Source organism: Crocodylus siamensis, chromosome 5, assembly GCF_052110815.1.
Source record: "Crocodylus siamensis isolate JL-2025a chromosome 5, ASM5211081v1, whole genome shotgun sequence".
Lineage (NCBI taxonomy): Eukaryota > Metazoa > Chordata > Crocodylia > Crocodylidae > Crocodylus > Crocodylus siamensis.
The window spans coordinates 10,680,503-10,692,134 of record NC_143399.1 but is presented as its reverse complement, the minus strand read 5'-3'; the positions used below and the strand labels follow the sequence as shown (position 1 = coordinate 10,692,134).

The 11,632-nt window shown below is 46.1% G+C and overlaps 2 protein-coding genes across 4 annotated transcripts in view; one reads left to right on the top strand and one right to left on the bottom strand.

The window, feature by feature from the left end:
* Positions 1-1,566: 1,566 nt before the first annotated feature.
* On the bottom strand, positions 1,567-6,997 carry MRPL37 (mitochondrial ribosomal protein L37). The gene is made up of 7 exons (XM_090048561.1): positions 6,586-6,997; positions 5,739-5,922; positions 5,056-5,171; positions 4,059-4,244; positions 3,618-3,775; positions 2,399-2,602; positions 1,567-1,807 (listed from the first exon to the last, which is right to left on the bottom strand). Exons 1-7 carry the CDS (start codon positions 6,935-6,937, stop codon positions 1,730-1,732), a joined length of 1,278 nt encoding a protein of 425 aa, XP_089904687.1. The 5' UTR covers positions 6,938-6,997; the 3' UTR covers positions 1,567-1,729.
* Positions 6,897-11,632, top strand: part of CYB5R5 (cytochrome b5 reductase 5 (putative)) — a 26,005-nt gene continuing 21,269 nt past the window's right edge. For 2 of the 3 annotated variants that reach the window (XR_016442523.1, XM_090048563.1), the window contains exon 1: positions 7,131-11,491. Coding sequence is in view for 2 of the 3 variants with exons in the window: in XM_090048563.1 (XP_089904689.1) it covers positions 11,315-11,491 (177 nt within the window). In the remaining variant the exon portion in view is untranslated. Of the gene's footprint in view, positions 7,028-7,130; positions 11,492-11,632 lie in introns of those variants that run through there. The other variant, XM_090048562.1, reaches the window with a different exon arrangement.

The window sequence follows — 11,632 nt, the reverse complement described above, 5'->3', positions numbered from 1 at the left end:
GGACTGACCCAGGGCATTAGTAAAATGTGTAACTTTGGGCTAGAAGCTATTCACCTCTGCATTTGGGTACAGGCAGCTGCATCAAAGGCAGAATGCCCAAGCAACTGGCAAAATTGGGTAAGAAAGCATGGCTCAGAGGCCTATTATGGCAGCAGCATCAACCAAGGTAGGCACTTCATTATGCCCAACACCGCTCATCCCAGAACTTGCAACTTAGAGACAATCGATACAGATGGGAGAGCATATTATGCTCATTCTGTAGAGAACTGAGGCAGAGAATAGGGGAGCTGAAGCTGCCCCCTGGCAACCTGCTCTGCTGGATATAGACTCTGCCTCATTCTTATAATTTAGACCAGACATTGCCAACCTGAGGCAAAAATGCCACAAGTAGCACAGGCAGTCTCTATGGGTAGCCCGTGGCAGACACACAGCACAGTAGCAGGGTCAGGGTTAAACCAGAGCAGAACATGGGGCACTTGGAGGGTGCAGGGCTAATTTGTTGCATACCTGCCAAAAAAGGTTGGCCCCCATTGTCCTAGCCTACACAGACAAGGTTACCACCAGCCCACAGCTAGAAGGATATGGGATTCTTATCCACCTGTACAGTAAGTGCCAGATCAATTTAATTTCATTGTCCATTTACATGCTAATTTATCCCAGAAGAGTTGCAAAGCCTGAAATAATTACAAATGAAGTGTTAATGCAGCTTTGGGCAGAGCACTGAAGTATGCAAAAATATACAGAAATCTTTAGCATACTACCTGTGCTCCATTTACCAAATGTAATGAGTAATTTAAATTCAGAACTGCAGAAATTAAAAAAGCAAAAAGCACCTACCCCTCAGATGAGGGAGACCCGATTCCTGAAAAATCCATCAGTTGCTACATCAGCCTTTCCCCCACCCTCTTTCCCCCTGTACAGTGGATTAGTTTGCCACATGAAGCCATACTCATCAGGTGAAAGTCTGAGCCTTTTCCTTGCTCAGTTCTGTTGCATTGGAGGTGCCACTTAAAAATGGCAGAATATGGAGCTGGTTATTTCACTGACCAACCCAACCCCTTTAAGTCTTCCACTGCTGCCTTGCATTCAAATATGGCTGCCACTCATTTCCCTGCTGCCCAGATTTGATAGTGAGGTGTTTACACTGTTTAGCTAAGACCAGTCTACTGCTTCATATTTTGTAAAATTATAGAGGACATGCAAATACCAACTAAGCACTAATAACCTGGTCTGCTTTTTGAAGTCAGTGTAGGATTATGAAGAGCCCTTATCCTATGAGAGACTGCAAAGTTTATAGACTGAGTTTTGTACATAATACAGCTACGCCTTGCTTAATGTCATAGTCCAGGATCTCTTTCAAAACAAATTCTGTGCACAGGTGCTGGCCTACATGGGTCTCTGCTTCTGCAAACAATAAGCAAGAAACCATTAACTGTTTTTTGCGTTCCCTCTAGGCGGGCAGGGGAAAGTGGAGAGGAAGCATTTTGGCAGCTGGCTTCACTAATTTACTGCACATGTACAGAATGCTGTGAAGTTACAGGTAAGTAACTGAAAAGGGGGCGTCTCTCTGTCTGCACCACTTACTACAAAATCTTTATTAAAAAAAACAAACATCGTTTAAATCCTTAAATTATTCAAGGTATATTATGTCACTTGCTTCACTACATGATCTTCTGATGAAAGAGGAAATGGCAGGTAAACCTGAAGGGATTTTTGCTCAACTAGGATTTTATACTGCTCCATGTAAATAGAGTGCCAGAAACTTCTTGAATGTGTCTGGGTCATAGCCATGTATTCCAGCAGGCACCTGCAGAGAAAAGACTTGGTTATTAAGATTGCAGTAAACAGAGTAGAAAAATAACATAAATTTAAATATGCGCAAACACCACTTTAAATCTGGTAGCATGGGAAACACGCTGAGATGGTTTGTGGGTATAATTTCACTGGCATTTATCTTAAGTGGTATGAAGTCCCCATCCATCAGAGTGTTTTCGTCAAAGTGGACTCAACAGAACTACACTTTTTATTTACTTTATATTAATGCTGACAGTTGTAACTTCAGAGAAACAACTGTGTGCAAGCAACTTTATCTTCAATAAGCACAACATAAAACTGCATCTATGTAAGTTGTTTATATGATATAGCTTATAATAAGCTTAAGTAGCTTAATAAACCATGCGAAGCGCAAACAGTGCTGATAGCCATCCACCACAAGACAAGAGACTTAGTATTCTATATGAATTCTCCATAAATAGAGGGAAGCTGCTGGCCTGTCTCAAACAAGTGACTCTGATAGCCGTTATCTGTGCCAGCTCCCAAATCTCAAATATATGTAGAAGGGTAGAATTTCTGTGAACTCTGATTCTGTGAAAACTAGCTCTCTGTCCTGTCAACTCACCGTAACAACTTTCTTCCTGATAGAAGGAATACGCTGGGCATATTCATACATCAACTGATCAGAGTCAATCCAGACTAGGTTTTTAACACCATCGTTAGAGGCCAACTCTGTTGTATTTAACTGGAATACCATGAATTGGAAAACACGACCATCTGTGCCAATGCTTTGCACTACTATTGGTTGCTCTAAAACCCTGGGCTCATCCTAAGAGAAGTGGGGGGGAAAAAAAGCCAGTTACAACAAATTCCATGAGAAGTTGCAGAATCAGCAGTTACCGTTTGGGTTTAAGCCAGGCGTTTAATGAAGGTATTACCTTGCCCAGAAAGCTACCCTAGTCAAACAAGCTTTGAATATAGATTTTGTATTTTCATTAAAATAATGTCTCCTTCAAAATGGCATTAGAATATAGATGTAAACAACACAGCTCAGCATTCTAGTTTCTTATTCATGCCTGCAAGTTGCTTCAGCTGATTTCTACCTATTGCTACTCCAATTTTAATCATCTTCGTGAACGCATTAAAATAATTGCTACTGGCATAACGAGATAGCTTTCTGATTTGGTGAACTGCTTGGATAGCTAAACACATCTTTAAAGATTACCTATAAAACTCCAAAGTCCTTGGATGGGTGACATCAGGGCAGAGTTTCAGATATGGTGACAAGGAACTGTTAATGGCATTGAAAGTCTCTGGCTTGTTAGGTCACCGGTTCAAATTCAACCTAGGTCAACTGTGACGGAAAATTATTACTATCTAGTAGAACCTACGGAGCGAGCCAGAAATCTCAAATGCAGAGCTGCCCCAAAAGCAGGTCCAGACTACCTGCGGATAGTTTCTTGAAGATTTCAGGTAGGAGGGCAAGAAGTAACAATACCCCACTCCTACCAGCACTGATAATTCTTGGGTAAGAGCAAGGCTTCAGGGGGAAGGTCCCATCACTGTCTTTACTGAGGACCAGCCTCTAATATCTTCTGTCTTCATACAAAGTAAAGCTGCATGGAATTCAATAATTCCATCTCCTGGGCCAATTATGAGACCATTACACCATTTCTCAATTTTGGAAGAGATGGGGAATAGCTATTATTGAAAGCAAACTCGTTGCTGTTGGTGTGCAAGATGACAGACTTCAACCATTGACCTTGTACTGACAACCCAGTACAATAACCTCTGTGAAAGTATTGAAGCCTACCTTGTTAAAAGCAGCCACTTAAAATACGTACCCCATACAGAATCCTGGCCTTTGCTAATGCATTGCCAAAAGCAAACATCAACATTTTAGCCTGGAGCGGTTCTGGTCTAAAGCGGTAAGAACGAAGGTTGTTTGATTCCATAAAGTACAAAGTGTGAGGATGAGGATACGGATAATCCTCCCTAAAACCTAAATGGTAGACAACCACACGAGATAGACAGTGTTAGGTATAATCTTAGCCCATTTTAACTCTCTCTTCAGAAACTGCTAGTGTAACTTGGATGAATTAAAGTTTTCCCCTACAGCATGAGAAGCCTAAGAACCTGACTACTCATGAAAGACTTACGGATATTTATATTTGTGCATCCTACAACCATCTTCCCCATTTCCTTATATCACATACTAACAGAAAGCAGAGTGCTGCCAGTTAAGCTGATATAAAACTGTTACATAATTGATTAGCAACTTGTACCTGTATCATTCTTTTCTTCATATATATTAACATCCTGCAGATCAATTGTAGGCAAGATGGGATAGAAGGTCTCAAGAGTATAGTTTTCAGTGGCTAATATTTCATCTTTGGAGGCTACTGGCTGTATTGGATTCATGGCATTCAAAAGCATTCCATTCAAGCCGTGAACCTGAAGAAGAACAGATTCTGTAAAGAAAGAACAGTAGCCACATATAGTACAAGTAATTAAATTATACATAAAACTAGCTAGAACAGGGGAAGGCAACCCCTGGAACAGCTACCAGAATCTAGCATGCAAAGGCATTTTGCTTGGCATGTGTACCTTGGGGAGCATGGTGGGGCAGGGGCCGGGGCTGCGCTGCCACAAAGATCGCCATCCACCCCTGACACACCAGCACTTTAAGTCAACGTTGAGAGTGTTTTTGGCTCTGCCCAAAAATGTTGCCAAACCTGAGCTATAGAAACGTTTGGTTTTATTTAGGTCATTAATGCACACAAACTCCACAATGAGACATCAGTATTTATTCTTTACTACTTTAGTGATTTTACCACAAGAGACATCCAAAACAAAAACTTCCTAAAGCTTCAGTTCTGAAAGGTTTCAAACACTATCCAGTGGTCAGCCAAGGGCTTGATTTTTCCATAGAGATCCATGACAGACAAGAGCATTCCTGCAAGAATGCCCATTTGGCAAGGGATAGTCCCTCATAAATGTTAAATAAACGTTAAATAGCAGCTGAACTGCATGAAATGCAGATAAAAATATGAAGATGTGTAGGTTTCCTGCACATAAAGTGTAAATGATGACCAAGAAAAGGGTGATCGGGACTAGTCATCCTCAACTTTGTTTGCCCTATGGCATAGTGGAAAAAAAATAAAATGGAATTAAAGTTGAATCTACTTTCCATTCTTTGGCCTAAAAGCTAGTGTTTCATATGTTACCCAATAGAGGTAGCCAAAAGAAAAAGAAGTCCTTTACACAAAAAAAGTTACTAACCTCTCTCCCACGTAGCAGTCAGGCTATAATTTCTACCCAGCATCCTTTTAGACAGCGATGGAAACTTGCTAGTCATTGTCCTACATAAATGCAACAAGTCTTCCACGAGTATGGGGCTTCAGAATGATAAAAAGGATTAGCTGTATAAAATCAGATTTGAAAGTCCTAAGTGTATAGATTTTTCCTGTACGCAAACACAGCTAGGCTATGAAACACCCATCTGTATAATATGTAATATCTCCAAATGATTAATGCAGATTTGAGTTTAATACTTAAATCCTTCTGACAAACCAGTTGCAGTCCCTAGTTGCCAGTAATAATGCTTACTATCAATTGTTAGGCCAACTGGTAATTCTTTATTAGGTGGGAATCAGTTATCATGGAACAGTTGATATGTAGAGAAGTCTCATCCCCCCCCCCGTTTACCCCAAGATAAATTGTTTGTACATCCAGCCCCTAAGTGGTTGTCTAGTAAACTAATTTACAGTTAAATATATAAATATTATACACAGTACAATATATTATACACCATTATAGTTAAATTGGTAAACTAATTTACAGTTTTGTTGGTAACATTACCAAAAAAAATCTTATTTAACAGGCATCTATTTTAAACAGGCTGCTAAAGCAAAACCATAAAAACGACAGTGCAACTAAAGCTCTTTTTCACTCTGATTACTTACCAGTAAGTTTTTCTCTTAGGAACAACTTCTGTGGTAGCCCAGAAACATGCATGAAAGATGGCATTTCGTACCCTCTCGTCCTGGTTCTCTAGCTGGTTGGCCAGGTCGTCCATGATGCTGAGCACTTTTGGTGGTAAGCCTTTCATTAACTTTGTCTTCGTTAGCCACAGTGCTTGTTTCACTCCTTGGAGTCAAATCAAAATAAGTTACTGAAGACTTTCAGTCACATCAGCTATGCCATAAAACAGTTACTATTACAATGATCTTGATCTACTGGATCCAAGAGCTTGACCATTCTAGTTTTCCATTTCCATCTTACCCCTCAGCACAACCAAGTTATCGGGAACGTTAATTTTACGCATAACATGGCCTACCACCATTTACGTACTGTTTTACAACACTTTAAAAACAAATGGAGACGCACTTCGTTAGCATCAAGCGCAGGCTAAAGGTTTTATTTATAGCAAATGGTAAGTGCAGAGGCCTCATTTCCCAGGGAGCTTTGCTCCTGGTCAGTTGGCAGCGAGAAACAAGCTACCAACGGGCACGGACGGGGCGCGCAGGCGCCCGTGTCTGAAGGGCCCGCGCGGCATCGCAGCCCCACTCGCCTGCCCGGGTTGGGAACGAGACGCTTGGTCTGAGCCGCTCTGGACATGCGGGGCTGCACCGCCCGCGGGCTCCGGCCAGAGGCAGACCGGGAAACGTGGGGATGCCTCGCTGCCCAAACGGCTCTGCTGTCTAGCTTAAGTCAGGGGCCACATTCACCTAGCGACTGCATCAGGCCCATGGGCCCCCCTCCAGGGTGCCCCTGCCCCGCCCCCTCCCAGATGCCCCTCCCCCCCGGCACCTTCAGTCATCCTGACGTCCCGGTGACACACGTAGCAGACGCGCTCCTTCTGCAGCGCATGGTGGATCTCGGGCCGCCGGGGCGGGTGGTACGGGTCGTGCCAGCCGCGCTCCCAGGGCGGGAATTTCGGCCGCGCCAGGCCGGGCACGTAGTGCTGCCGCTCCGCGTACGTGATAAGGTCGAGCTCGGGCACCTGCTCGCGCACGGGCACCGGCTCCCGCCAGCGCCGCGGCAGCGGCTGCCCCGGCGGCGGCCCACGCACCGTCCAGGGCGTGCGGAGCGGCGGGCGGCGCGGCAGCTCCTGGGCCTCCCGGGCCCGCCGCACCATCTGCCGCAGCGTCCAGGCCCGCATCTTGCCCGGCGCAAGGCACGACGGGAGCCGCCTCGCTCTGCCGCTGACGGGCGGCGGCGCCAGCCAATCGGTGTCCACCCGCCTGGTGACGTAAGGGGGCGGGGCTCATTTCCAAGCTCGCTCGGGGCCTGGCGCGGGCAGAGCCACTATTGGCGGGTCGGACTGCGCCTGCGTGTGGGGAGGGGAGGGGAGAAGTTCGGAAAGACCCCCCACCCCGCCCTCTGGCGCCTGAGGGGGCGGGGCGATGGGGGAAGGGTGGGTGGCCCCTCCCTGGCCAGGCCTGGGCCTGCTCCACTCAGCCAGGGCTAGACCAGTTAGTCTCTAAGGGACACCTCAGGGTCATTCCTGCCCCAACCTAATTTGTCTACCCCCAGCCCTGACCCCGTGGAGTGCGGGAATGTTGGGGGTGGCCATATGAATGACCATCACTCCCCAGCACCCAAATCTCCTGCCCCACGGGGAGTCCCACGGGCTGGATGCCGCGGCTGCGCCCGCTCTGGAGGGAGAGCTGTGAAGCGGCTGCCCCCAGCAACCCGTCTCCTGTTCGGTACCCGCCACATGCGGGGTCGGACAGGCGGGAGGAGACGTCCCTCCCACAGCCAGGAACAGAGCTGTCACCCGTGAACGGACGTTTCCCAGGCCCCGGCGGTGCCCTCTGCCCCGTCACCTCCTGCAGCAGTGAATCCCGCACGATAACTGCACCCGGCATCAAAAAAAAGCCCTTTCTCTTGCTAGTTTTCAACTTGCCTCCAGTAGATGCCCCCAGCTCTGGGACTCGGTGAACAGCAGGTGCCTGTTTGCTTGCTCCACGCCCCTCGTGATGATCTAGGCCTCCATCCTATCCCCGCCCTGCCACCTGTACAGATGGAGCCGCCTTTAATCTCTTCTGGTCTGGCAGCTGCTCCGGGCCTTGATCATCTTGGTTGCCCTCCTCTCTCTGCTTTTCCTTGTTCCACTACGCCCTCTCTGAGACGCGGGGAGTCGAGCTGCCCACGGGATTCAAGAGGTGGGCACCCCGTGGCTTTGCAGAGGAGCGCGATGATGTTCTCTGTTCTGTTTTCCTTTGGGCCTTGGCCAGGGGTCAGTGGCATGGGCAAAGCTAAAGGAGCCCCTGGCCAAGCTGAAACATCTTCCAGAGCAAGGAGGCTGCTTCTCCTGTCCGGGGGTGGTTGACACCTGCCCTGACTGAGATCCCCCAATTCCTGGGGGAAACAAAGCCTACAGGGACCTACTTCCCTGGTCAGACTCCCCATTTTGAGCCTTTCTGATCAGTCTTGGAAACTGGAAACACTAGGTGAGTGTGGAGGATTTCCTCATCTGCAAGCAAGTAACTAAAGACTCACCACCACCTGAAACAGAGTTGAAAAGGTTGATGTTGCGGCACCTCATGGAGGCAGCGTCTCCTGAGGAAGCCCAGGCTGCTGGTTCCCACTCCAACCTTTGCCTGTTGCTTTGAGTTGGGAGGTTGGCCAAGCAGCCAAAAGACAGTGGATTTATCATACAGAAACCTTACCAGCATCACAGGGCAACAAGACAGGCTTAAGCAACACACTTCTAGTATCTCACAGACCTCCTTTGTTTCTTTACTGAGATTGTACCCTCACTTTGGGGGTAAAGGTTGCTCTCCCAGATGTTATTGGCTCATTCTAAGCAGAAAGCCAAGATCATAGTACCTACCACAAGGATATTACAGTTTTTGGATGAAAAAGTAAGGGTAAAGTTACACCTTACACTTGGACCATAGTGGGAAGCCCACCAAAGGTTTTGGAAACACCTGAAGCCCCAGGTGTGGGTGGAGGATGTTTGCCGGTAGTAGGGCCACTTACAGCTCTGGACACTTGGATTTGGAATTAGTTTTGGCTAATTTGGCTGCAGATAAAAATTTAAAAAAAATACTAAGGGCACTTAAACCACAAACATCTGAAAGTTACAACTTGTTAACTCATACTAAATGCTCTCTCTGCATCTCAAAGTTGTGCCACTTCAGGCAAGAGCTAACTCAGCTGTGCTACCCAGCTCATGTTTGGGTAACTTCAGTCTGTTCCACAAAGACAAAGTGAGCAATTTGCAGTCCTCTAGCATCCCAGATGCACCCTTCCTAGCAATCTCCCCCTACCCAGGGATGCAGTCCAGGTGTTCTGGTTCCCAGCCACACCCTTACTCTCCAGCCTGCTAGGCAGAGCTGTGTGGGCAAGAAATGGTATTAACCTTTACTGTGCAATTGCTCACAGTATCTTCTGACTTTAGTGCAGTCTAACATTCCTCAGATTTAGTACAGGCAGTCCTCAACTTACAATTGTTTTGAGTTACAATGTTTTGCACTTACAACACTTCTAAACTGACACCCTGTTCCAACTTTATGACGTCAGTTTCAACTTCACAATGCTTGATCTGACGTGATGCCACACCAGTGAACAAGTTCGCTGTGTCACCCATCTCCCTGGAGAATGTCTGTCCAAACTCCCTTGGACACTTTCTTTAAGAAAGCCGACAAGACTCCGGAAAAACCTGCAGCCAAGAGTCCTTCAAAAAGTCCAGCAAAGTCACCTCAAAGAAGTCCTCCCAAATCAATATGATTGCTGTTTACAATTTAAATACATTAATATAGCTATATTGCTGATCGATAATTGATTGATCACAAAATTCTGGGGTATTTTTGGTGAAAATCAGGTACCAGGCCTTGGTTCAGGAACCAACCCCCCGTTTATAACATTGTTTCTTATGAGAAAATTGGTTCCGAGTTACAACATTTTGACTTAAGACGCAGTTTTCAGGAACCACTTGTGTCCTAAGTCTGAGGACTGCCTGTATTGTCTGAGTAACACATAACTTCACGATATTTCTGAGCTGGAAATTTGTGTGGTGTAATTGTGATGCTGGCAACTGGCACTCCTAAGAACTTTCCCCTTTGCTAATAATTGACCCACTCTTTAGGCATGGTTAGTTCGAAGGCCAGCATTTCCAACAATGCTGTCTTGTTCTGAGAGTCCAGCCAGCAATCACACAAGAGGCCTGAACTTCCAGGCACGCTGAGCACCAGCCACTCTCATTGCCACAGCTAGGAGCTCTGGGTGCTCAGCTCCCCAGAACGCCAGGCAAGAGACTTCAGTGGCTACTTTAAAAAATGTTTTCATTTGTCTTTTGGCTTCTTTTTCTCCATGTGTAAAATTAGAATATTAATACTTTTGTCAAAGGGGTGAAGATTAATTAGTGCTCATAAAGCACCTTGCAAATGAAACTGCTATGTAAGTGCTAAGTGTTCTTTTCTTTAGCCTTGTCACCTGTGGTTTTATAATTTCCTTATGACTTCCTTTTGTTTAAATGATATGGCAGTAAAGGCATTGGGAATTATATCCAGCTGAGCATTGCATAAAATAATTATTATGTCCCAGAGAGTTTAGTATTTTGCCTTTTGTCAAAGGAATATGACCCAGAACGCCGTCTGTTAGAAGAATATCTGGAAGCAGAATAACATGCAGTCCTCCAAATGCTCCTGGCATATTAGCTTGATCGTTCAGTTTTCCCACTCACTAAACTGAGCATTCATTTGCCTGTGACTTCCTTAAATCCTGCTTCTGACTTCTTGAGTTTCTCACACTGCCTACCCCTCCTACTTCTGATTGCTTCTGCCCAGAGGCTTCCACAGATCCTCTCTTGAAAGTGGGAACTGTTTCCTGCCACATTTTAGATCTTAGCTTATACATTGTCTAATACAGATTTCTTAGAAGAGATGTCTAGCATGAGGAACGATACAAGCATGACCACCCGTCCCTCTCCTCCCCCCACCTGATTACAACGTGTTGTCACCTTCGTCTTTGATGCAGCCACGTGGTCCACGGAGATAGGTCCCAAGATGTGATGCTCCTTTTGCAGCCTTTGAGGCCAAGAATTTAGTATTCAAAAGTGGATTAGGTGTTTACCTAAATAATGAGAAAATCCTCAATTGGGTTAGATGGGATAAAGAATTTACAAGGGAGATGGACACACGTCCTGCTGGGCATAAACTGGCCACTGACTCAGAGGGACCAAGATGAAGTTTTCCCTGAGAGCAAGTGCTTCCATTGAATGGGTCTAATACCCCTTCCTATGAATCAGTTGGCATTGGCTGCCAACAGGACTTTGGCATGTATCGTTGGTCTAATCTGGTGAGGTGAATCCAGGTTTCCATATGTGTGTGTGGACCAAAGCAGAGCGCTGCACTGCTCCCATGAAAATGGAGCGTTGGCTTGGTCCACGTATCTTCAGGCAGGCAGTTTTTGGATGCCCCTTGAGCTACCTTTTTGAGAGAGGTTGCTCTGTTAAGCAGCAAATCGCCCACCCCACAGTCCTCTTCCTTAAATGCAGACCCTGATGCTCGGCTTGTGTTTTGGTAGGTAAATGAGCGAAAGTGAGGATGACTGGCTCGCTCTCAAACCCCGCGAACCGCTGCCGTCTCAGTGCTGTGGCAGTGGCTGCAAACCCTGCATCTCCGATTTGTATCAGAAGGAGCTAGCACAATGGGAAAAGGCCAGAGCCAAGAAGGACAAAAGCCTCCTGAGCAAACAGAAGGAACAGGTAGCAACTTCTCTGTAGCAACCCAAACAGGGCTTGCATCTTCCTTACATTTGTCTGCATGTGATACAGAGAGTGTAGTGGAGGGAGTTATAATGGTCTTTTGAGAAAAATATTTAATTCCACTACAACGCCTCCTCCCCC